The sequence below is a fragment of the Myotis yumanensis genome, unplaced genomic scaffold (assembly GCF_028538775.1).
Source record: "Myotis yumanensis isolate MYYU_CA2020_CCGP unplaced genomic scaffold, mMyoYum1.0.hap1 SCAF_4, whole genome shotgun sequence".
Classification (NCBI taxonomy): Eukaryota; Metazoa; Chordata; class Mammalia; order Chiroptera; family Vespertilionidae; genus Myotis; species Myotis yumanensis.
Window position 1 is genome coordinate 95773324 of NW_027223755.1, and position 25110 is coordinate 95798433.

The 25110-nt window shown below is 50.3% G+C and overlaps 2 protein-coding genes across 3 annotated transcripts in view; one reads left to right on the plus strand and one right to left on the minus strand.

Annotated features, from left to right (window-relative positions):
- Window positions 1-73: 73 nt before the first annotated feature.
- On the plus strand, window positions 74-4504 carry TMEM186 (transmembrane protein 186). Its single transcript, XM_070411565.1, has 2 exons — window positions 74-160; window positions 1187-4504. Exons 1-2 carry the CDS (start codon window positions 74-76, stop codon window positions 1820-1822), a joined length of 723 nt encoding a protein of 240 aa, XP_070267666.1. The 3' UTR covers window positions 1823-4504.
- A 3527-nt stretch (window positions 4505-8031) lies between these two features.
- The window catches only part of ABAT (4-aminobutyrate aminotransferase), an 84762-nt gene continuing 67683 nt past the window's right edge, over window positions 8032-25110 (minus strand). For both annotated transcript variants that reach the window (XM_070413012.1, XM_070413013.1), the window contains exons 9-16: window positions 24691-24753; window positions 22014-22077; window positions 21347-21495; window positions 18685-18822; window positions 17722-17889; window positions 16085-16231; window positions 12576-12687; window positions 8032-11079 (exon numbers count right to left, since the gene is read on the minus strand). In XM_070413012.1, the coding sequence (XP_070269113.1) occupies window positions 10958-11079; window positions 12576-12687; window positions 16085-16231; window positions 17722-17889; window positions 18685-18822; window positions 21347-21495; window positions 22014-22077; window positions 24691-24753 (963 nt within the window). In that variant the 3' untranslated portion in view covers window positions 8032-10957. The remainder of the gene's footprint in view (window positions 11080-12575; window positions 12688-16084; window positions 16232-17721; window positions 17890-18684; window positions 18823-21346; window positions 21496-22013; window positions 22078-24690; window positions 24754-25110) is intronic.

The following is a 25110-nucleotide window of genomic DNA, read 5'->3' on the forward strand; positions in this document are numbered from 1 at the left end:
GGGAGGAGGAGAATCCACTCCCACCAGGCCCGGGCTGGCGTCTGCGGTTTCGGACTACAGATCCCAGAATGCAATGTTCCGCACGCAGGCCCCTTCCGGCCCAGCATGCGCCTTTAGGGATCCGGCTGCAGGTGCGATCCGGAGGCTCCGGCGGGCCATGGTAAGGACGCGGAAGCTGGGGACTGAGGGAGGTGATGTGCTTTTGGGGTCTGGGTCAGGCCTGTGATTCGCAGGGTGCGCGGGAGAGACCTTAGTGTGGGTTACACAGCGTGGGTTTCGCTTTGTTATTCCCCGGCTTCCTCTGCGCCCAGGTCACGTGCGTCACTAGCGACACTAAAACTCACTGAGCACTCGCCCTGCATCAAGTCCAGCCGGTGCTCTGGAGGGCTTTAAAACCACGTCTCAGTATATTCTGAATCCCCATTTGGAAGATGAGGAAACTGAGGCCCCAGAGAGGTGGAGCAACTTGCCCCAGGATCCACAGCTGGCGGCTTTAGGAGTCAGCATTGGAACCCAGATCTGGTTGCAGAACCGAACGCATCTTTCAATGCACTACCCAAGGGCTGGAACGGTGCGCCTGATAGGATCCCTGTGCTTCTGCTCGGCGCCTTCATCCCTTCTCCTCCTCCACTCTCCCCCTCCGTCTCACTAGGCGAAGAAAACGCCCTTTTAGCACCCAGATGATGCTTAACCTGATAGAGACTCTGAAAGTTATTGTGCTAAATACCTAACGGATTTGTTCTCCACTGGGAGAGTGATTGTTTAGTTTCCTGCTTGGGGAGGTGTTCAGCCAGCCTTAGGGATCCAGTGCCCAGCCCACAGCTGGCTCTCCCTGGGTCCTTGTTAACTGAATGAAGACTGCGCCTCCTTCCTGTAACTTGACCTGCCTGGAGGAAAGAGGACCAGTGTGAGAGTCAGACGCTGCCCTGCTCACTGGCTGTGTGTCTTTGGGTAAATTTCTTACCTTCTCTGGGTTTAGTTTCCTCAGTGGTAAAGAGGTTCCTATTTCACAGCTTTTGTGAGATCACACGAGGTAAAGCACGCGGCGTTCCCATCCCCTCCATGGTGATAATGGCAACCTCACAAGATTGGCGGGAGCCTCCATGTAAATGCTTTGCAGTGTTCATTGTGTGCTGAGCATGTGGCTGAGTTCTTTGAGAGAAATGGTCTCTTGTCTCCCTTCCAGGCTGCCCTCCTCCGAGCTGTGCCGCGGTTGCTAGGGCCGGCTGTGTGGAGAAGGCCTCTCTACGGGCTGCAGTGCTGCGATGGGCAGGATTTTAGGAGGTGGGTGGGGAGCAGGTCACCCACCTCGAAGGAGAAACCACCAGGCACAGACACAGAGAAATTCCAGATGATCTACCGGTTCGATGCCATCAGAGCCTTTGGGTACGTGTCTAAGCTGAAGGTGGCACAGACAGCCCTGACGGTGCTGGCCCTGCCGCCTGGCTTTTACTGGTACTCCCAGGGCCTCCTGACTTTCGACAACCTGTGTCTCATGGGTGGGATCGCTGGCTTCGCCCTGGCCATGCTGTACTGGATGAGCTATTTCTTCCGGAGGCTGGTGGGCATCGTGTACGTGAACGAGTCAGGCACCATGCTGCGGGTGGCCCACCTGACCTTCTGGGGCTGGCGGCAGGACACCTACTGCCCGGTGGCCGAAGTGATACCTATGACAGAAACCCAGGACCGGCCCCAGGAGATTTTCGTGCGGATCCAGCAGTACAGTGGGAAGCAGACCTTCTACCTCACCCTGCGCTATGGACGCATCCTGGACAGAGAGCGTTTCACACAGGTGTTTGGGATGCTGGACGCGCTCAAGTGAACGGTTGACGGCTGGGCTTCTGAGTTGCCCTGGGCCACCTGGATCTCCGACCGAAGGCTGAGCATGTGGGTGAGGCTAAAGAAGGGGATCTGACAGCTGGAGACTTTGCCAGGCCCCCTGGGAAACTTGACTGTTGGGATGAAGAAATTCATGAGGCGGATGCTAATAACCCAGCTTAGGAAAGAGGCCTTAGTGCAAATTCTTACCACACTTGTGCATGACATTCAGTTGGATAACGGCCAGAAGAGTCTGTTAAGAGCCAGTTCTCGGAAGAAGCTCTGCCCAGTTCACTCTACACACAGTGCTGTGAACTGGGGAGATGGTGTGGGAGGGGAACACTGGATTTGGGGTCAGAAGACTTAACTCCCTGTCCTGGGCCAGGTAACTGAGTCTCTCTGGGCCTCGTTTTTTCACATTTGTAACATGGAAAATCCTGCCTGTCTCATTGGGTGGGTGTGAGAATAAATAAATGTCAACTACGTTGCAAACTCAACAGGCAAGAGCAAACATTAAGTGTTAGTTCAGAGGTGATGGCATGGTGGTCGCAGCAGCAGATGGGACTGGGGTGAAGCTTAGATGTGGGTCATTTTGTTCTGCCGGGTGGTAACTGCACACCTGGGGCGGGAGTGTCATCCAAGCAAGCACAGCACACCTGCCAACACTCTTCCCTACCCAGAGGGCTAGGGCTCTCACCTCAGATGCCTCTGTGGACTTCGTGTTCCTGGGCCAGTTTTTTTGCCTGAAAAATAGGTTCTCAAACCCCGGCTCCCTGTGCAGGATCACCTGGAGAGATTTGTAAAGATATTTTTACCCGGGCCCATGACCAGGTCCCCCAGGTGGTTCTCATGCAGCCTGGGTTGACAGTCACTGCCTGGGGTCCCACCACACTGGGAGGTGAGAGTCTGGATTCTCACCAGCCTGGGCATGAAAGAACTTCCACTTCGGTGCCTGGTCCGCTCACACAGTACCAGCAGAGGGCACACAGAGCAAAAGCATTACCCTTGCCTTTATTCCTGACCTAAAACCACAGATCACGTGACAATGGGAATTGGGTTAGGACTTCTACTACACCTGTAGGGCGGCACCTAGGAGCTGTCCAAGAAAACCCCAAATCACCATCAACTGAGACAGCAAAACTCGCCTGTGCTCAACCCTTGTAGGTTCTGGTAGAAGCTGGATACCTGCATTTTTATGCTTCCCAGGTAATTCCAAGGCACCCCAAGTTCTGAAAATTATTGTATGGGGTTTACCCTTCTCCAAAACTGTGCAGCAGCCCTGTTTGGCTCAGTGGATAGAGCATCAGCCTGCGGATTGAAAGGCCCCAGGTTTGATTCCAGTCAAGGGCATGTACCTTGGTTGCGGGCACATCCCCAGTAGGGAGTGTGCAGGAGGCAGCTGATCAATGTTTCTCACTCTCTATCCTCTCTCCCTTCCTCTCTGTAAAAAAAAAAAAAAAAAAAAAATCAATCAAATATATTTTAAAAACAACAACAACAAAAAACCTGTGCAGCAGCTTCTCAGAAAATGGAAGTGGGCTTTAGATTCAGGTGGTGGCTATACTGGTGATTACCCTCTTTGACAATAATTCCAAAATAGTAATCTAATAGAAATACCCAAGCATACGTATGAGGATGTTCAGTGAATGTTTCTAATAGCAAAACAGACAAAACCATAGCACCAGCAAAAACTGGAAGTAAGGTAAATTTCCATTGGTAGGCAACAAGGTTAAATAAATGTTGGTAAACTGTAATTGAAAAATAAAATTAAAAAAAAAAAGTTGGTAGATCTATACTATGAGATGTTACATGGTCCTTCAAAGGAGTGAGGTGGAGCCCTGGTCTGTTGTGGCTTGGTTGGAGTGTCACCTGTACACCAAAAGGTGGGTTTGATTCCCAGTCAGGGCACATACCCAGGTGGGGGTTCAGTCCCCTGTTGGGGCATGTGTGGGAGGCATCTAATTGATGTTTCTCTCCGCCTTCTTCTAAAATCAATTTTTAAAAAAGTGAGGTTGAACTACTAGTATATCTGCTGATGTGGAAAGGTAACCATGGGGTAGCATTACGTGGAAAAAATAAGTCACAGAACAATGTAGTTTTATGTGGCCATATTTGTGTTAAAAATTACAAACATTCCACATTGTTAACAGTGATTACCTCTGGGGAGAGGATAGGAAGTGGGAGGGAGGGGGTGAAACGAAGGGAAGACTTCCACTTTCAACTGTATAACCTAGTATTTAATTGTTCCTAATGAGCACGTCATCTGTCTTAATAAAGAAAGAAATGCTGCCGAAGCCGGTTTGGCTCAGTGGATGGAGCGTCAGCCTGCTGACTGAAGGTTCCCAGGTTCGATTCCGGTCAAGGGCATGTACTTGGGTTGCGGGCACATCCCCAGTAGGAGATGTGCAGGAGGCAGCTGATCGATGTTTCTCTCTCATCGATGTTTCTGACTCTCTGTCTCTCTCCCTTCCTCTCTGTAAAGAATCAATAAAATATTAAAAAAAAAAAAAAAAGAAAGAAATGCTGTGATAAACACAGTCTTTTCTTCCATCCCTTCCTCCTCACGTCAGCTTTCTAGGTAGGAAAGTTTCTCAACCATGAATTCCCACCCTGGACCTGAGGGCTGAGCTGATTGTAGGAAAACAGTCACTCACTGACAGTGTCAGTGGGCTGTGCCTGTGTTTGTCCCTCGTAGCCTGGCTTTCCTTCCTGTCAGCTGAGAACCGTGGGGACTTTGTGCCCCTCCATCCAACCCCTGGGCTGTACTAGTATATAATTGAGACGCAGGGAATGGGTTGTCTGTAGCATGTCCGTTTTCTTATGGTAGTTGCTATGGACTGAGTTGTCCCTAAAATTCATATGTTGAAACCATAACCCCCAGTGTGATGGTGTTTGGAGCTGGGGCCTTTGGGAGGTGACTAGGGCTAGATGAGGTCTTGAGGGTGGGGCCCTCATGATGGGGTTAATGTCCTGATAAGAAGAGGACTAGACTGCACTAAGGAAAGCCATGTAAGGACATAACCAGGAAGAATGCCTTCAGCAAGAATCTGACCATGGCCCTGGCCGGTTTGGCTCAGTGGATAGAGCATTGGCCTGCGGACCGAAGTGTCCCAGGTTTGATTTCGGTCAAGGGCACGTGCCTGGGTTGCAGGCTCGATCCCCAGTAGGGGGCGTGCAGGAGGCAGCCGATTAATGATTCTCATCATTGATGTTTCTCCCTTTTCCTTCCTCTCTGAAATCAATAAAAATATATTTTAAAAAAAGAATCTGAACATGGACCTCCAGCCCCCAGAATGTGCGAAGACAATGTTGGCTGTTTAGGCTGTCCAGGTATAGCAGCCGAGCTGACTAAGACAGGGTCCTCCAGACCTGGGTGGGGTCGGCTTTAGCAGGGACGTTCACATTGTGCACAGCTGAGATCTGTAGTCCCAAAATGAGACCTTGTTGTAGGGCCTCGTGAAATGACCGTGTTTAATGCACCCCCAGAACAGACCAGGAGTGCTTAGTGCTCACGGGCCAGCCTGCGGTGAATTGCCCAAATAACCGAGTTTGGAACTTTTTTTTTTTTGCTGCTTTATGATTTCAGGACTTGAGTCCCCAAATGGAAAGCAGAGTCCCCTTTGACCCCCAGGCAGAGTCCAACTTTTATGGCCTTGTTTGGATCCTGCAGCATTCAGCTATAAAATCTTGCCTGATGAGAGTTAACCAAGCAGGGCCGATACCATCTGGCCTTGTTTGTACCAACTCCAGTGACAAAACATCCGTTTTACTTATTAACAGTTGGAATGTATTCCAGGATTTGTTTGAGTTTACCTGTGTTGGGAAGTAGATTTAATATTTACAAATAAGGAACTTAACTTGGACAGGAATACGTTGTTTGGAGCCCTGTGCACGACACTATTTACAGAGACGAAATGGCGAAAGGAAGGACCATGTATTAAGCACCTACTATATGCCAGGCGATTATCACACGGTTTTATTTAATCCTCCCAGCAACTGCTCAAGTTGGAGAGCCAGAGAGAGGCGGTAGATTTAGGGTGAAGCTTGTGGCTTTGAAGCAAGACGTCTTGCCTGCTTGAATCCCAGTCCAGGCGCTTCCTAGCTGTGACCTGGGGCCAGTTCCACAGTCTCTGTTTGTGCCTTGGTTTCTTTACTATGAAGCAATGATAATAAAAGCACTCACCGTAGGGTGGTTGAAGAGACTGGCTTATTACATGAAAAGCACTTAAAATAGCTGTTGGTCCAAGGAAGTGCTTGGTCAGTGTTAGCTGGCATTACGATTACCAACCTCTACTTGCAGATGAGGCTCTGAGAGGTGAAATGACTTGGTCAAGGTCACCCCTGCTAGAGAGCAGCAGAGTTGGGTCATTCTACTGCCTGTCCTGCCTCCCCAGTGGGGAAGAGGTATAGAAAATAGAAAACAGATAGTATTTGACCTTGAGGTCCTGCCACCTTCCACCCACCTGCCTTAGGGACTGTATTAGGTTTAGGATCTCACACCAGGCTGACCAGTTCAAGTTCATGCTCGAAGGCCGGTGGTCAGAGCAGCTGTGAGAAAGGCCATTGGGTCCTTGGTAGTCCCTATCCTCCACCAGTCCCAGGCTGACTGCGTGCGTGTACACACAAACACACATACTTGATTGCACACGTCATCGTTCATACATCTGTGTGTATCCTGGCTTCCAAGCTGTGTGATGTTGGGTAGGCTCCCCTAACCTCTCTGTTTCCTCATATTAAAAGTAGGCACATAAATACACAGCTCGTGGGTTTGTTGTGAAAATTATAAAGCCAGAATATGCTTGCACATTGCAGATGTTCAACAAATGATACTTAATCACTATGTATTTCGAAAATATACTTAATGGTAGATACTGCCTTCCAAGTCAATTGTTTCATAGACGTGTCGGATGTCCGAGCTGAGGGAAACCTTGGAAATCATGTGGTCCAAACCATGCAATTTACAGGTGAGAAAAAGAAGGGCGATGGAGGGCCACTGAGACAGCTGGGAGCGGGAGAGAGACAGCCCACCCTCCCTGCCTCCAGGTCAGGACACCAGGCGGGTGAAGATCCAGCTCACAGGTGCCTCCTAAACCTCTCTCTGGGCCTCCCGTCGATTCCAGTCAGTCATCAGCTTAACCCCCAAGCAGCCTGGAGAGAATCGGATGTATTTGGTCTGGGTGGGGCCCAAGCATTAGGGCTGTTTGAGAAGCTCTTTAGGGTGACTCTAAAGTGCATCCAGTGTTGAGAGTCACTGTCCTGTGTGTTTTGGATTCTGTGCTTCTCTCTCCCCCTCCATCCATCCCATTATTGTCCTATTAGACCACCAGGTCCTCTTGATTGTGACAGGGCCCTGGCCAGTCTCCCCACTCTGTCTGTCACGGTGAACACGCAGGAAAATCTTCCTAAAATGCACGTTGGAATATCCCCCTGCTCCAGACCTGCAGCGGCTCCATCACTGCACAGCACAGAGGCCCTCTGGTCTGGGCCTTGCCCATTCTCTGGCCTCGTCTCAGGACTGTCCTGCATCCCTCTCTTTGTGATCCGGTGATGCTGCACAACACAGAAGCGCCTTTGCCTCACCCTACCTTTGTGCCTGCAGTGAGCTATTCTCTGGAATGCTTCCTCCTCTGAGTCCTGGAGCAGTTCCTGCTCAGCCTTGAAGAGGAAGCTCAGGAGCCCCGATTCCACCCCAACTTAGGGTCTGTCCTTTGTGCGTGGACAGCATCTAGGGTCTTCCTGTACCCCAGTCCTTACACTGGGTTGCTGTGACCTCTGCCCCACTAGAAGGTGAGCTGAGGGTAAGGACCACACCTTGTCCATCCCTATCGCCTGGTCTGTCCTTGATGGACCCTGACATTAAAGGCCTCACAGTGCTTCCCAAATCCAATGCAGACTTATACAGTAGAATGTTCCCTGAGAGGTATATAATAGGTGCTTAATAAGTACTTGCCAGGCCCTGGCCAGCATGGCTCATTTGGCTGGAGCATTGTCCCATGCACCAGAGGCTCACAAGTTTGATTTCCAGTCAGGGCACATACCCAGGTTTCAAGTTCAGTCCCCAGCTGGAGCACATGTGGGAGGCAACTGATCAATGTTTCTCTCTCACATTGATGTGTTTCTCTCCCTCTCCCTCAAATCATTTTTTTAAAAAAGTACTTGCCAAATAATTACTTGAAACCATTTCCAAACAAAAAGGCCACATTTACTCTGATGTTTCCATTATAAATATATTTTTTTAAATTTAACAAGACTGATTAACACAGGAAACATTTAATGAATGGAATTGTGCATATGGTCGTCAGTTACAGTGTGACATATTAATTTCTTTATCATTTATTGGCACTGTCAACAGAATACTGTAAACAAGATCACTTTGTATGCGCAGGTCGGCGATGCTCCCTAGCTATGGTACCATGAGCTAATAGATAGATAGATAGCTACGTATAGATATACTAAGTGTGCACAATTTTGCATGGTTACTGAGTGTCAGTAAAAATTATAAAAAAATGCCCATTTATAATAAAAAGGAGGATGTACTAAGACTTGCTATTACTGGACCTTGTTTTCTGTAAAAGTAACGAGATTTGCTAGGGACACTTACTAAACTCTATGGCACTGATGTAAGATGGACCCTTTCCAGCCCCTCGGCCACAGAAGTCCTTCTCCCTGGGCCCTGCCCTACCTGGAAACCTGTCCACTGCACCCCCACCCTGAGTTTTCACAACCTCCCCCACGTTCCTACCATCTTGGGCTCTGCCGGGAATTCTTTTCCTTGAAATCCTTCCACCCATCTCCCCACCCCCAAAAGCAGATGTCTCTGGAACTCTTTAGGCCCTGAGCCAACAAGATCTCGATAAATGGCTTAAAAAGTTTTATGAGAATAACTCCTCTTGGTAAGAGGTGGGTAAGTCTGGAAATGACTTTCTAGATAAAGTGGTTTCATTTTTCTGTCAATGCCCTCTGGGAAGAGAACATAATACTGAAGCCGCTGTCTCCACCAGGAGAGGCAAGTTTCTGACTGTGCCTTAGCTCAAAAACCTTCTGGACTCCGGGAATCTTATTGTAGGTTTGCATCCAGTGCTGAAGTTCTCAGGACAAATCACACTCGTGCCAAAAAATGAATTGTGGTTTGGTATGCATTTTTCTTGTTCAGTAAGGTCTTGAATCCTGGGCTACTGCCTGTGGAATCTGGATCCCCAGTGAAAGGTGTGGGACTGTGAACTGGTAGGTCTCTGCACATGCTGTTCCCTTTCTGCAACACTGTTCCTTGCCTTGCTTTTTGGTGAACTCCTGCTCACTCTGCAAAACCCTGCTCAAACATTACTTTCTCCTTGAAACCTCTGCTGACCCTTAGACGGACTGGGGCACTCCCTTCCATTTCCGGATGCTCCTCTACATACCTCTGTTACAGCACTTGCCACTCAACTTTAATTACCGGTTTAAGAGTCTGTTTTCCACTATGGGATGTGAGTCCCTTAAGGGCCGGGACCATGCTTTATTTGTAATCCTAGTAGTCAGAACTGGGCCTGGGACAGAGCAGGTATTTAATGCAAGTTTCATGAATGAATGATTGAATAAACAAATATACAAACGAGTGAAACCTCACAGAGGGGGGTGGGCATACATCTCCATTTAGCCGGCAGCGTAAATGGCCTTAAACACGGCAGAACTCCTTCTTTAAAGCAATGGATTAGCACTAACTGCAAGAATTCCAAGTGAACCGGAACTCACGGGTCTGTCGTGTCTGTAAGACAGTCGCTGACCAAGTCTCCGGATGGTTAGTTATTAGAAGAGCAAAGTGCTGAGAGGAGAACCTGGCTATGCCTGTCTTCCCAAACCATCGGGGACAAGTGGCTTCCTTTGGGACAGAGGATACAAGGCAGACTGTCTCCCTCTCCCCACGAGACCGCCCTTCATTGCTCTAGGACCACCGAGTGCTCTTTATTGGCGCTGGTGAACACAGTTCCCAGAATGCCTAGCCTCAGCGGAGTCCCCTGAGCCCCAGCCACAGTGCAGTCAAGCCTTTAGGACCATGTGCCTGGGACTCCACACGTGTCAGGAAAACCCTGGTTTGGAGGGGGAGGGACAAGGACACTGCCTGAACCACAGCCTGTTTCCCTGTGCGGAGCTCTGGCGCCTTGGGTTCATGATGCTCCCCTCGAGAAGAAACCTACTTGAGCAACGGGCTGCCTGTGCCGCAACTGCCAGTGGAGCAAAGGTGGATGAGCCAAAGCGAGAGAAAGAGCCTCCGGGGTGAGGGTCCAAAAGGCAGCCGCCAGGGGCCTGGGAGACAGGAGGCAGTGCCTTGCCCCAGGCCCTGGGCTCTGGCTCCTGGAGACTGGCTGGTGCTTCTGCCCGGGTAGCTCATGGGTGTCCCGGGTGCCCCTGCTCAGGCTGCAGGTTTGTTTCCTGGGGCCTCAGTTCACATTTAACGGGGGAAAGAGCTTGGGGAAATGAAGGAAGCAAGTAAGGATGGACCATCCAGGATGCCACCCGGGGGGTCGCCAAAGCCCCGCCCAGGACAGGAATCCACAGATGCTCTGGGAGGAGTGGCCCAAAGCTGCAGAGGCCGGAAGGCCCCTCCCCACCCCCCCTGGCTCAGTCCTCATGTCCCTATAATCCTGCCTTCACATGACTGTCCTGTCCTCCACTGAACTGTGCCAGCCTCGCTCAGGGCTCCAGGGGTTGGGTGAGGGGCAAGCATGTTTGTTGCACAGGGTGAGGGAGCATCGTCCTTGATCACAGAATATGGCACTTGAGAGGGACCGGAACCCAGGAGTCCCAGCCACCAGTCCCTGGAGCATCCCCTGACTGGCTTCAAAGACGTTGTTGGGGTCAAGGGTGGGCAAATACATGGCCAGGACCCTCACGGCCCTTCCTAAGACTCTGTCCGGGGCTCAAGCAGAATTTCTGGGCTTAATCCGATGGGCACCCTTGGCTCTGCAGGGAGGAAAACCAAAACCTGTCCCTCCATCCTCTCCCCTCCCCCCAGCCACCAAAACCGTCCCCTCCCACACACCACCCTTCAGCTTATGCATTCACCTCGGATACTTTAAGTGAAAACATGAATTAGGCAAACTAATCAATTTGACAACTGCTGAGATCAGGGCTTTCTCAGAGCATCGTGGAAATGGCTTCTTTACTTGAAGTCGGCTAAGATGTCGCTGAAAATATTGAGGAACAGGTGTGCGTGGTGATCCCTGAAGACCAGAGTGGGACGGAAGCGGATGGATTTGTCACCACAGCCTCCCAACACCACACCTGAAAGAAATGGCAGGAGGTCGGTTAGGAGCTTGGGCTCAGAGTCCCCGGCTGTGAGAGCCAGGAGGGTGCTTGCTTACACACGGGGAACCCCCAAGCCATTCTTTCCATCTGGGCTTCCGGCTACCCTTCCCTCCATGCACTCATCCATCTTTACTCCCTTTCTCTCTTCCTTCATCCATTCCATCCTCCCTCCCTCCCTCCCTCCCTCCCTTCCTCCCTCCTTCACTCCCTCTCTCCCTCCCTCCGTCCCTCCCTCCCACTTTGAATGCCTGCTCTGCTGCCCCTGAACTGGCTCTTAAGATAGAGAAATCCTGAGGTAAGTCCTTGTCTTCCCGGGACTCACGGTGTAGTGGAGAAAGGAAGTAAGTACATTAGAGAAAGCGAGGCAGGTCGGAAGCAGGCATGTGGGCAGAGCTGTCACCGAGGAGGGACAGACCTGCTTATTTTATTTTATTTTTTTAAATATATTTTATTGATTTTTCACAGAGAGGAAAGGAGAGAGTTAGAAACATTGATGAGAAAGGAATATTGATCAGCTGCCTCCTGCACACCTACCATTGGGGATGTGCCTGCAACCATGGTACATGCCCTTGGCTGGAATCGAACCTGGGACCTTTCAGTCCGCAGGCTGATGCTCTGTCCACTGAGCCAAACCGGTTAGGGCTGACCTGCTTATTTTAAAGGGCAGCTTCACATTGACATGCTGGGTGTCCTTGTTTCCATTGCTTAGCGTCTCTGAAACTGAGCTTTCTCCTTTAAAGAGGAGGCAAATCATCCTGCCCTTCAGGGCTGGTGCAGGGGTTCCATATGATGGTACAAGTGAAAGACACCATGCTCGACACATAGTAGGTGCTCTCATCTCACCACTATGTCCCCCTGCTTAAAACTCTCGTATGGCCTCCCATGGCTCTTAGGAAAAAGTCCAGAATCTTGAACCTGGTCCACAGGCTGACATGATGTGGCCTGGCAGCCCCTCCCCGGCCGGCTTCATTCCCTCTAGCCTATTGGACCCTAACCATCTCCCATTCTTTTGGTTTCTCCAGCTCCATCCTACCTCAGCTAATTGTACATGTCCACCCCTCTGCCCGGAATGCTCTTCCTGACTTTCTTCACTGGGCCAATCCTTCCATCCGTCAAGGCTTAAGGTAAAATGCCACCTCCTCAAGGAAGCCTTCCTGGATTTTCTGGACATTTTCCCCAGCTATTCACTCTCTTAGGCCCCTTTCCTCTTTCCTAGGATTTATAAATACAACTGGTTGTTTATGAAATAGTCTCTTTCATGCCACCCCTTCTTGCTAGACTATAAGCTCCTTGAAGGAAGGGACCCTTATGGTCATGTTCATCATCATGACTCCAGGGTTGGTGTCGGTCTTCTCAGTGAATACTTGGTGAATGAATAACATGCAGAGTATTGTTAGTCCTGTGTACCACCTGCCCCATACCAGGGTGACCTGGGCACCGACGAAGCCCGGCTTCCCCTCTGGCCTGCTTACCTTTGCTTCTGGCTATTGAAATGAGTTTATTCCGTGTGGGTTCATCTGGAGCGTCGAAGGAGCAGAAGGTGCCTCGTCCTCTCACTCTGCTGATGAACTGGGGGTACCGGGCCTGCAGTGGGGGAAACAGGGCTGGCATCAAAGCCTGTCACCTGTGTGCCAGCCGGTTCAGTGGCTGTGGTTCCTCAAATGCCCCTCCTCCAGGGTCCAGCCTTTGGGCCTCTGCGTGGACTGGCAGGGCCACTGTGGGGTTCCGAGCTCTGGCTCTGGAGACATCCAGTTCTGGTTCAAACCCCGGCTTGACCCTTTCTCACTGTTCAGCCTTGGCCAAGTCATTTATGTGGCCGGAGGTTCAGTGTCCTCTTCTGTAAACTGACGGGCATGACTGCTATTGACCCCAAGGTGCCGCGGTAAGAATTTAGTGAGATGAGGTTTAAAGCCTGGCACTTGGATACCAGCCATCTTTATTTATTAGGAATTCTTCTAGAAAAGTGGTGACTGATTCTTCTAAGCAAAAGAGCTCACCCTCACTCAAGGCTTTAAAGCTGGGAGTTGTAATGGAGTGAATAGTGGCCCCTCCCCAAATTTATGTTGACTTAAGAACTTGGGAATGTGACCTTGTTTGAAAACAGGGTCTTTGCTGATGTAATGAGGTTAAGGTGAGGTCCCACTGGATTAGGGTGGGCCCGACATCCAATGATTGGCATCTTTATCAGACGAGGGACATTTGGTCACACACACAGAGAGGAGAGAACGCCACGTGAGAACAGAAGAGAGGGGAGAGGGATGCAGCTGCCAGTCAGGAACACCACGGATTGCCGCGACCACGAGATGCGCGCAGAGGCCTGGGATGGGTTCTCCCTCAGCGCCTCCAGGAATCCGTGCTGCCTGTATCCCGACTTCAGGCTTCTGGCTTCCAGAGGATGAAAACAAAGTCTAGTTTGAAGCCACCAATTTGTGGTAATTTGTTCACACAGCCCCAGGAAGCGAGTACGATCACCCAGAAGAAAGAATCTTACTCCTTATGAGGAAGTGGGGTTCTGCCCACCATCCATCGTTCATGTGAAGGGCAGCAAACGGGCCTTGGAAAACCCAACATAATTTCAGGTACCGGGGATAGAGACGGGGGACAAGTGCCGTTTTGTTACAGACCCTTGGCAGGAACTGGAAAGAAAGTCATATCCCGGGGATAACGAAAGCTCGGTACATGTGCGGGGATCTCTGCTCGGCGCTTACATGCATGATCCTGAATCCCCACTCCACGGGTGCAGGACTCTTCTGGTCCCCACAGGTGAGGAAACGAGGCACAGAAGTCGCTCCAGCACCAGCTCTATTCACCCCGCACTGCTGACTGGCGGGAAGCCAGCGATTTCAACACTCTCCTCTCCCACAGAGTATGGAGGCGGGATCATTTGGACACCACTTTGTGACCCTTCCTCCCCCCCCCCCCCCCCGCCCCCTCTCTCATACACTAGAGCATAGTAACTGTTTGATTAATTAATGCAGGAGCAGAAATCCCCACCCCCTCCTCACTGTATGGCTTTGCTTGTTGCCTCTAGGCCTTCATATCTACAGGCATCCTTTTGTCTCACCCACTTGTCTAGTTCGTTATTTTAGGGCATCCCTGTCATCTTATCTCTTTCTTGCCTGTAGCTTTATAAGACCCTGATAAGGATGCCTAACTGCTCCCATGCCTTTATTTATTATATTATTATTATTTATTTTTTAAAATTTATTTTAAAAAAATAGTTTATTGAAGAAGGGAGAAGAGAGAAACATTGATGTGTGTAACATCCATCAGCTGCCTCCTGCATGCCCCCTACCAGGGATTGGGGATCTAGCTCGCCACCTGGGCATGTGCCTTGACCAGGAATTGAACCAGCACCCAACTGAGCCGCACCAGCCAGGGTGCTCCTGTCCCTTTAAATGAGCCAGCTCAGGGCTCCTAAAAGCGAGATGTTAGTCTTGGCTCTGGGATGGTTCCATGGAAGCCTTTTTTGTGGTATCATCCTTCATATGGAACCCACTGTGGACCCTGAGAAAAAGGTCTTCTGGTGGCTAACTGGGCTCAAATGAAAAAACACATAACACAACCAACCAACCAAACAAACAAAACCCTCACAGCAGCAGCCATTTCTGCAAAGGGGCTTCTCATGCAAGGAGCACTTCAGGGAGAAGCCTGTACTGAACTACCTGCCTCTGCAATGAACTACCCGCCTGCCCTGTGTTCCTGCCATCTGAGCCAGCCCGGAGTTCCCGGAGTCCTATTTCAACCAATAGAATGAGGCTTCCCCATCCAATTGGAGCTGCACAGCTCCAACCAACAAGAGTGGCTCTATTCTGACCAATCAGGACAATGCCTTTTGGACCAATCAAACTTCGAGGATTTGGAGTCCTCATTTGCATTAGGACGGACTAATCAGGGACCAGGGGTAGGGACTTCTGACTATATAAGCCAGCTCCCTCTGGCTTTGGGAGCGCACTTTCCTTCCCTTTCCGCGGAGGACTGAAGACTGTTTCTCCAGCTGGCCAGCATGGGCCAGAGCACTCTGGCATTGACTCGAGCAGAGCTCTCTAGCTGGAGAGGGGCCTGGTTCCAGGACTGCCTCACAGCTGTGCTGTATCACAATTGAGCTGTTTTGCACTGAATAAAATTTCCTTTTTCACCGGCACCCCAAATTGGGGATTCCTGTTGGGGCCATGGACCATTAGTTGACACCACTTTGGGAAAACCTGTTCTCAGGTCAGCATAGGGAGCAGCCGTCTTCATGACAGCCCAGAACTGCCAGGTCCCCACCAGGCGGGGCCCTGGCTGCATCCACATCTGTACGTAGGGCCCAGGTATCAACCAGGGGGATAAAGGACACCGGCCACTTCTCCTGCCCCACCAGGGGATGGGGAAGGAGCACCCCCGCAGGAAGGAAGGGCCTGATCCATTGCAGAGGCTTTTCCTAGCGCCTGCGCCTGCCCAACCTCAGTTTAAATGCAAATCCACCCCCAAAAAGAAAAAGGAATTCTTGTCTTAACAGCCACACTTAAGCCCTTCAGAGTCTTTGCAATCGGGCAGATCTGAGTTTAAAATCTGGCTTCTTTGCTGCTGCTCACCTTCCCAAACCTCCCTTTTCTCATCCAGAAAGTGAGGATAATCATTTTTTCTCAAGTTCGAATTGTTCTGAGTTAGGGTTGCCAGGTAAAATAAAGGATGCCCTGTTACATTTGAATTTCAGATAAACAACTTACAACTTTTAGTATAAGTATGTCCTAAATGTTGCATAGGGTATACTTTTATGCTAAAAAAAAGTTGTCATTTTTCAAATGAAACTGGTGTCCCGTGTAATTGGCTAAACCTGGCACCCTGCCTGGCACCGGGGTGTTGTCTGGAGCTCCTGCCTCTGCACCTGCCGAGGAGCGGGTGGGATGCCGTGAGGAAGGGCTCAGACGCTGCCCTGGGGTGTGGGGAGCCTGTGGGGTCCTGGGAGAGCTGGGGTGGGGCCGTGCTGGGTGGGTACCTGGAGGTCCAGCAGCCCCGTGAGCAGGGCCTTCCCGGCATGGGTTGCGTTTTTCAGCAGGTCCTCCCGCTTGATGACATTGATGACCTCGGCCAGCAGCAGGTTCTTGCACGGGTCCCCCAGCCAGGTGTTAAAGATCCGGTACGGCTGGAACGAGGCAGGGGGTTGGAAAGGTTCACACACGGGCACAGCCTTCAGGGCCCACTTCCCCCGGACACCTTGTCCCCATGTAAGGAGAGAGAAACTAACCCAGCGAGCACCCACTAAGGGTTGGGGAGGATAACACATATTGTTTCATTGAATTCTTTCCACAACAACCACCCAATGCGGAGGTATGACTATTAGGGTAACTAATCAGGGAGGCCAAGTCCTCTGCGTGCAGGGAAATCCCTCAGTCCTGGGGAAATCAAGATAGTTGGCCCCTAATATAATCTTCATTTTATAGAGGAGGAAGCTGAGGTTCTGAGAGGTTAAGTGATTTGTCCAGAAAGGATATAGCTCATAGGTCAGTGATGGTGAACCTTTTGAGCTCGGCGTGTCAGCATTTTGAAAAACCCTAACTTAACTCTGGTGCCGTGTCACATACAGAAATTTTTTGATATTTGCAACCATAGTAAAACGAAGACTTATATTTTTGATATTTATTTTATATATTTAAATGCCATTTAACAAAGAAAAATCAACCAAAAAAATGAGTTCGCATGTCACCCCTGACACGCGTGTCATAGGTTCGCCATCACTGTCATAGGTAGTGGACTCAAGAGTGGATTGATGGCAGTCTGGCCCTCAAAGACCACCCAGTTTATTCCCCCATGAATTACTCAGGGTGTCAGCGCAGCCAATATAAAACATGCTTCCCAGCCTCTCCTGCAGTTAGGAGTGGCCATGTGACCAGATCTGAGTCAGAGTGTTGGAGAGAAGTGTTGTGGGAGTTCTGGGAAGGCCACTAAAGATAAAGAGAGGGTCACTGTGTGCTTCCCTCCTTTTTCCTCTTTACTGCATCGAATTGGGATGTGATGGCTATTTTGGAGCATGAGGCATCCTCGATGCAGGAGTGGTGGAAGGAAGGATCCTAAGGTCCTGATAACTGTGTGTGTGTGTGTGTGTGTGTGTATGAGAATCCATATTTACACGTGGTAGTACAGTGTAGTAGTTAAGAGCAGGGCTCTGGGTCTGAATCCTGACTTTATCCCTTAATGGGCTGTGTGATCTTGGACAACTTACTTAACCCACCTGTGCCCGATTCCTCATTAGTAAAATGGTAGGGAAAAATAACACCCACTTGATTAGATTGTTGTAAGGACTAAAAGTACATGAAGGGTGGTTAGAACTGGGTCAGGCACAGAGTGAATGCTCAGTTCACAGCAGTTACTAACACAGAAAATTTAGAACACTGACAGTGGACTAATAGGCAGCCAGCCCAGCGGAGAGAGCAGGGGTGATCATAATCACTGGTGAATTAAATCAGTAAGAATTGGGCCTCAGAAAGCTTCTGTGGCACAGTAAGTGTCCGCTCCGTTCCTGGTTTGTGAGAGAGGAGCAGCCCTGAGAAAGCAATGCCGCCTCCCTCCCCTGCCCTGGAAGGAGGGGGTGGGGGGAGGGCGGGTGGGGGGGGGGCTGTGTGTGCAGGCACTCACAGCATTGGGCCTGAGCTCCTCCCTGTGGAAGAAGCCCCCGGTCATCATCTTCTTGCTGAAGGTCATCACGTCTGCAGGGTCATCCAAGCCCCAGTGCTCGTGGGCCCAGAACTTGCCGGTGCAGCCCCCTCCTGTCTGGACCTCATCCACCAAGAAGGCACAGCCATGCTGGAGAGAGAGGAGGGGGAAATAAACATCCCCACAATCGACCAACCTCCGACCCCCTCATCCAGCCAGAGAGGCCTTGCGTTCTGAACTGCAAGCCACGACCAAGTTCTTGGAAAAACTAAACAAGAGCTTAAGTGGGCAGTTCCAGCAGAGCTGTGTCTGCAGGGTTCCTGCTGCTGCCGAGCTGGAACCAACCAGAACATGGAATCCCCCTGAACCAAAGCGCGGCAGCATCGCACCTGGCTGCAGTCCTGAGCAAGCCGACCCTCTCAGGAGGAGACGTGGCCCAGCAGCAAGGCCAGCCCTGTTTCCCTAACAGCTGTCATCACCAGGACTGTGATTTACTTAGTGTTTGTGTTTAAATCGAGCCTTGGCATTTAACCTTCATCTGTGAACTTGCCGGTTGGATGTGCCGTTTGTCCACCCAGGGCATTAAAATAAACACGGTATTAACACAAAGTCTGTTCATGTTGCGTCTGTTGAATGTGGGCCACACTGGGCTGAAGGGTGAGGTGGGGTCTCTAGGAAGAAAAGGGTGGAGGCTGCGGCCTTTCCTGGAATCTGTTGATGACGAAAGCCTCTGACTAAATGGGCAGGCTGGACAGACGCTGGCTTTGCAAAACGATTTCAGGGAAGAATTCCCTGACCTTTCCCTGCCCTCAGATTCTCTACGGGGAGGCCAACAGGCAGCCTCTGAACACCTGGACGTTTACAAGGCCCCAAAGCTACCCTTTGCTCTGGGAAACCGGCTGGAAATGGCCTGTGGCCCCGTCCAACCTGGGCCCGTGCACTGACCTTCCTGGAGATGTCTCTCAGCTTCCGGAAGAAGTCGTCGGACGCGTGGTTGTCTCCACCCTCGGACTGGATGGGCTCCACGATGATTCCGGCCACCGTCCTCTTCTTTTTCCGATATTTCACGATCAGATCCTCCACCTGGATTCCACAGTGGGAAGGGACAGTGGCTCGTGGGGGCTCCTGACAGCACCCACAGATGGGCATGTGGGGGTCCCATGCCTCCCCCCTGGAAGTTACGTTGAAAATGCATTTGTGTGCACTTCCGGTGAAGACGGCGATACCCACTCAGAGCCACACACGTGGAGGGGATGTGTCCTACTGAGGACTGGGCCAGCCCCTACAGGATACAGACTGCTAACCTGGAGCAAATTATTTAACTTTCTGAAACCTCACTTCCCGATCTGAGCAATGGGCATGCTGACAGAATCTATTGTTGTTGCTGTTATATTATTATTATTGGTAGGAGAGCCCTTTCTCTGCAGAACCTGGGATGAAAATTTGTTTAAAAAGCTGAGGCCCAGCTGGTGTGGCTCAGCAATTGAGTGTTGACCCAGGAACCAAGAGGTTACCAGTTCGATTCCCAGTCAGGGCACATGCCGGGTTGCGGGCTCGATCCTCAGTGGGAGGCATGCAGGAGGCAGCTGATCAATGATGTTTCTCTCTCATCAATGTTTCTATCTCTTCATCCCTCTCTCTTCCTCTCTTTCTAAAAATCAAGAAAAACATATTTAAAAAAAAAGCTGAGGCCAAACTCATCTACAGTGATAGAAATCCAAGCAGTGGTTGCACAGAGAGGGGTAGGGGTGGGGATGGGGGTCCTGCATCGAATCCTCAAACTGATCCAAAGACATTTCCCAGGTAATAAGGTGCCTTTGGAACGATGGTTACTTGAGTACATTTATTTGCCAAAACATATTGAACTAGGCAATTATTATTATTATTATTATTGTTATTTTGTTGTTAATTCTCACTCCAGGATATATTTTTCCATTGACTTTTAGGGAGAGTGGAAGAGAGAGGGAAAGACAGAGAGAAACATCGCTGTGAGAGAGACACATCAATTGGTTGCTTCCCACATGTACCCTGACTGGGGCCCAGGCCGGGAGGATTGAGCCTGCAACTGAGGTACGTGCCCTTGACTGGAATTGAACCTGGGACCCTTCAGTCTGCAGGCTGACGCTCTATCCACTGAGCAAAACCGGCTGGGGCTGAACTAGGCATTTAAATGAGTGCATTTTATGGTATGTAAATTGTGTTAATAAAGTTGAAATTGATTTTTTAAAAAATCTGTTAACAGTGACAGGGTTGTATGGAAAGCCCCTGATTGTGGTTATATTTCTTAAATTCTTGTTCTAATATGGGCATCACCTTATAGGTAATAAAGAGTAGTGATTGTGGTACTTTACTCATTACTTAATAACTACACATAACTAAAAAGCACAAACCCGTACACCTGGCTAGAATAACAAGGACAAGCTTTCTCTGAGGCAGCGCTAAGGAAAGCCTCCTGCTTGGAGGACGTGACTTAGGCTGGGTGTCCACCAGTTCCCCAGGGAGCTCTGAGATGCTTCTCTCTGCTTTCAGAGAACCGTCTGCAAGTTGTCATCACGGGGTTACTTTCTCATTTGTTCGGAGCTGGGGCTCCTACTACCCCGCACTCTCCAGTAAGATGGCCACGAACCACACGTGGCTGCTGGCATGAGCCATGTTAACTGGTCCAAACTGAGACGTGTCTGAGTGTAAAACACTCAGGATTTCAAAGATTTAACACCAAGAAGAGAAAATCTCTCATCAATCATGTGTAAGTATTAGTTACATTTTGACGTGATACTATTTTGAATGGATTGGGTTTCATAAAATGTTACTGAAATTAATTTCATCCATTTCTTCTTACTTTTACAAAATGTGATTATTAGAAAGTGGTAATGACCTCTGTGGCTTGCCTCACCTTCCTGTTGGACAGTGTCTGGACTCCATTATCTTGTCTCTTTTATTTACCACGAAATACCCAGCACCTTGCACTTCGCTTCCCGCCTCATAGGCATTAACCAGTACTTGAAAAGACAGATGTGCCTACGAGGCAAACCAGCCTCAGAGTAGCCTTATTTGAGCTCAAATCCCAATCTCAAGAGCGAAAGCCATTTCCCCCAGCAATAGCATCCTTCCAGTGTCTTACATGGAACCCCAATACATGGGACAGATCAAAAGGAGCTCCTCTGGTTGAAGTGGAGGCAACAGGGGTACACGTCCTCAGGGGCCCCCTGCCCCCCCAAGGCTCCCAAAGCAGCACCAGGATCTGGGAGAAGGCTGACAAATGCTGGACCAGAGGATCCTGGGCAGCCACCTTTCCTACGAGCTGCCCTTGTTCTGCCCATCAATTCACTTTCTCTAGCCTAGTCACTGACACTCACCTCCAAAGACACGTGAGTGATGCTGAAGTTGGTACCAGGAGTGGGCTGATGGATGCTGGGTGGCAAAATCAACGTGCCATTACCTCCCCGATATGAAACACTGGGCTAGGGGGCCTCTCGGTCCCTATGTCCCTCCCAGGGAGACCCCTGCAGGCCCAGGTAAGCTCGTTGTTCCTCTTCTCCAGGCGAGGTATTGGGGTGGCGAGGGTACGGGGATGGGGCGTGGGAGGGTCTGGAAGGTCCCATGTTACCTCTTCTAGGCAGCGGGCCTCTTCTTGCTGGTTCTCTTTCACAAACTCCTCCAGAGGGTACTTTAGCCGTGGGAACGGTGCGATGGGCCAGTCGAAGGAAGGGATGTCGATCTTGTGAATAGCTTTGGAATGTGTGGTCGCTAAGCAACCTGGCCCCCCCACAAAACAGGAGTGAGTGGTTGGTTTGGGGGAGCACAGTGAACGGTCTTCAAAAAGGAGATGGGCATTTCAAGTCAAGACCTCAAATGCCCAGGAGGCCTGTTGCCTGCAGAACCCCAATTCCCGTAACAGCCTGAAGCTGAAGCAGAACCCGTGAACCGCGTGTTTGTGTGTGCGTGTGCATGTTAGTGCATGTGTGTGTGTGTGTGTGTGTGTGTGGCTTTTGCATTCACCACAGATTAAGCACAGGCTTTGAAGGCAGAGAGACAAAGGTTCAAATCCTGCTCTGCTGCTGTATGGCCTTGAATGTTTCTCTTCTTGCGGTGCCTCGATTCCCCCCCTCCCCACACTGCAAAGTGGCAATATCCACCCCCCACCCCCGCAGAGCAGTGTGCATTAGTGAGACAAGGTGGGAAAACGGCCCACGCGAGATCAAAGGCAGCTGTTGATATCATTGCCGCTATTATTACTCTAACTGCCACTCCGGATCCCAGGGGACCCTCCTTACCCATGGTCCTCCCGTGGAACGCGCCCATGAAGGAGAGGATGCTGTAGTCGGGGCAGCCAGGGGCCTAGAAACAAGAAGTAGCAGTCATCAGTCACGGTCGTGAGAAGTGGGGGGCTCTGTGGTTGCTCCTGAGAGCGTGGGGGAGCACCAAAGTCTATCAGGAGAACTGGGTGACCCTCCTCAAGCCAAACTCACAAACTGGACCCCCACTTCTCTAGCCAGGGAACAGATGTTTTGCCCACATGCAAAGAATTTTAACCAAGAGATTTCACATATATATCTGAACTGTCTTCTCTTAAGTTCTGCACCATTTGGGCCCATTTTGTAGCCCAAGTCTAACATCTGAGCGAGCGCACTGCTCCAGAGCCCACTGCCCGCCTTTCTCCTTTATATCACCTTCCGCTACCTGCCGGGCTGCTCGGGGCTTCTGCATTTTCAACCCCTGTCTGCAGGCTCTTCCAGCTCCTACAGGCTCTCTCCCCGCTCCAGCCTGCTCTGGCTTCCACAGCAACCAGGTGGGCCAGGTGCGGACAGGTGCCTCCCACACGAGGCTGAGCGGGGCACCTCACAGGGAATGCATGCCAGAGCGGGAGGCTGGGCAGGGAGGACCCCCGCCTTTCCATCTCCCCAGGGTGGCTGCCCCTGTGTTCAGGAGAGACACCTGACCTCCCAGTCCCCTCCCCGCCCCCAGTGGATGGCACAGCTGCATTTTCCTGACCCTCCACCTGGCCAGGAATCACACCTGTTTCTAGCTGACTCAGGTAGAACTACAGAGGATGCTGCAGAGGCAACCATGGGGACCCCTCGCCTCTGGGAATTTGATACAGCATGTTCTTTGGCTGGCTGACGTCCACCAGGTACCTGAGACCCCAGGAAAAAGCTCTAAGACTTCCTCCTACAAACTACAGTATACTGTCTTGTCATTTCCCTTTGGTAAGGAAACATTTTTCTTGTTCCTTCGTATAAATATAATACATACACATCTTCACACATTTTTTGGCTGCAGATTAAAGAGGAGGAATAAGATGCAAAAATATTGGTGGACTAGGATGCCCACAGATATCAAATGAGAAAGAGACAGGCCACAATCCAGTTCTTTAAAAAAATGGCCAGGAGAGTTCTAGCTGGTTTGGCTCAGTGGATAGAGCATTGGCTTGTGGACTGAAGAGACCTGGGTTTGATTCTGGTCAAGGGCACATGAATGAAACACTCATTCATGTTTCTGGTTTGCAACCTTTCACAGGTTGCGGGCTCGATCCCCAGTGTGGGACATGCAGGAGGCAGCCAATCAATGATTCTCTCTCATCATTAATGTTCCTATCTCTCTCTTCCTCACTGAAATCAATAAAAATATATTTTTAAAAATGGCCAGGAGAAAAAAGAAAACGCTTAAGTTTACATAGGTTTGTATGAATATGGAGAATGGTATGGATCTATTGCTAGCAAGAGGCGGGATTAGAAATAAAAAATTAAGAAGGCACAAAAGAAAAAAAAAGGAAGTAAACAATCTCACTAGCCACAGGCATCCCATTATAAACCTGTTAGCAGGATTTCTTGTAGTAATTTCCTGTATATTTATTTAGTGTCCATACAATTTATATTCCACTGTTTTCACTAAATTATACCATGGGTGTTTCCAAGCAATGAGAAGCCCTTTCTAACGATTTTTGCTGCAGGATATTGTAGATGTATGCGGTGCATAACTGAGTTCAGTGGCCCTTGATTCTTCTTTAATCAGCAGACATTTCTGCCTAAACCATAATGGGACCCCATAAGTGAAAGGGGGAAGGACAGGCGTGCTCTGATTGAGGCTGGCTGTGAGCTTGGACCTTCCTACCTGGTTTTCCTGTGGTCCCCGCCACCACTGTGCCCAACAGTGGCCTCCTTGGTGCCTTTGGAAACCCCTACACTTAACCCCCTTTCCCCATTGCTGGGCATATAGGGTCTTCCAGTCTTTTTGGTTATCGTTACAACCAAAATACCACAAAATATCACGTGTGGGCGCGCATGTACAGTGCGATTGAAACTTCGTTGCCCATGCGCAGAAGTCGGTATTTTGTGGAAGAGCCACACTCAAGGGGCCAAAGAGCCGCATGTGGCTCTCGAGCCACAGTTTGCCGACCACTGCCCTAGAGAATGCATAAAGCCTCCTCAGATGGGTTAGGCTCTGGCAGTTGTCCTGGGAAACTATGGTTCTGGGTCAGGGAGCGCTCCTTTCCCCTCGATACCAAGGGAATGGACTAGGGAGGCACAATCCTTGGGGACCCCTTGTTATGGACTGGATGTTTATCCCCCAAATTCATAGGTCGAAGCCCTAACCTCAATGTGACGGTATTTGAACACGGGGCCTTGGGGAGGTATTAGGGTTGGATGAGGTCATGAGGGGGCCCCCTGAATGGGATTAGTGTCTTTATAAAACGAGGCACAAGAGAGCTCGCTGCCCTCCAGCCTGGGCTTCCCCACCCGCTGGAAGAGCCGGAGTCCAGGAAGCCAGGAAGAGAGCCTGCCCAGGGGAACCAAATCTGCTGGCACCTTGATCTTGGACTTCAACCCTGTAGCTGTGAGCCCATTTGTCATGGCAGCCTGTGCTGACTGAGGACAAGGTCCACTGACTAGCGTCCCCCTGAGGGGGCTGTGGCGGCTCCCTCCTGGAGGAGAAGGGGCCCACTCCACTTACCTGGTTGACCATGCACGTCTCCAGCTCCTCTTTGGAGAAACCCGCTCGACCCCTTTCCTTATTCTGACGAAACACAACAGAGCGAAATCTCAGAGAAGCTCTGGGGAGGAGGGGGTTCCACTTTCCACTCGCCCACAGTTAGCCAGACAACCTGAGTGCTCGCTCAAGAGCTGATCTATGTGTTGACTGAGGAATAGAGTGGGAACTTAAACTTTTGAACCCTGCAGTCCCTCGCCAATACCTGGATGTACATCAGTGTGTTTGTTGTGCATCATCGCCTGGACAGTAAATCAGACCTTCGGAATGACCTCAAGAAGAAAATGTTACATTGTCTAGACTGCCAGACATCTGACAGTTACGACCCTGGACAAACCCAGGGGCTGGAACACAGAACTGATTCTTCTCAAGGAGGTACTTTGT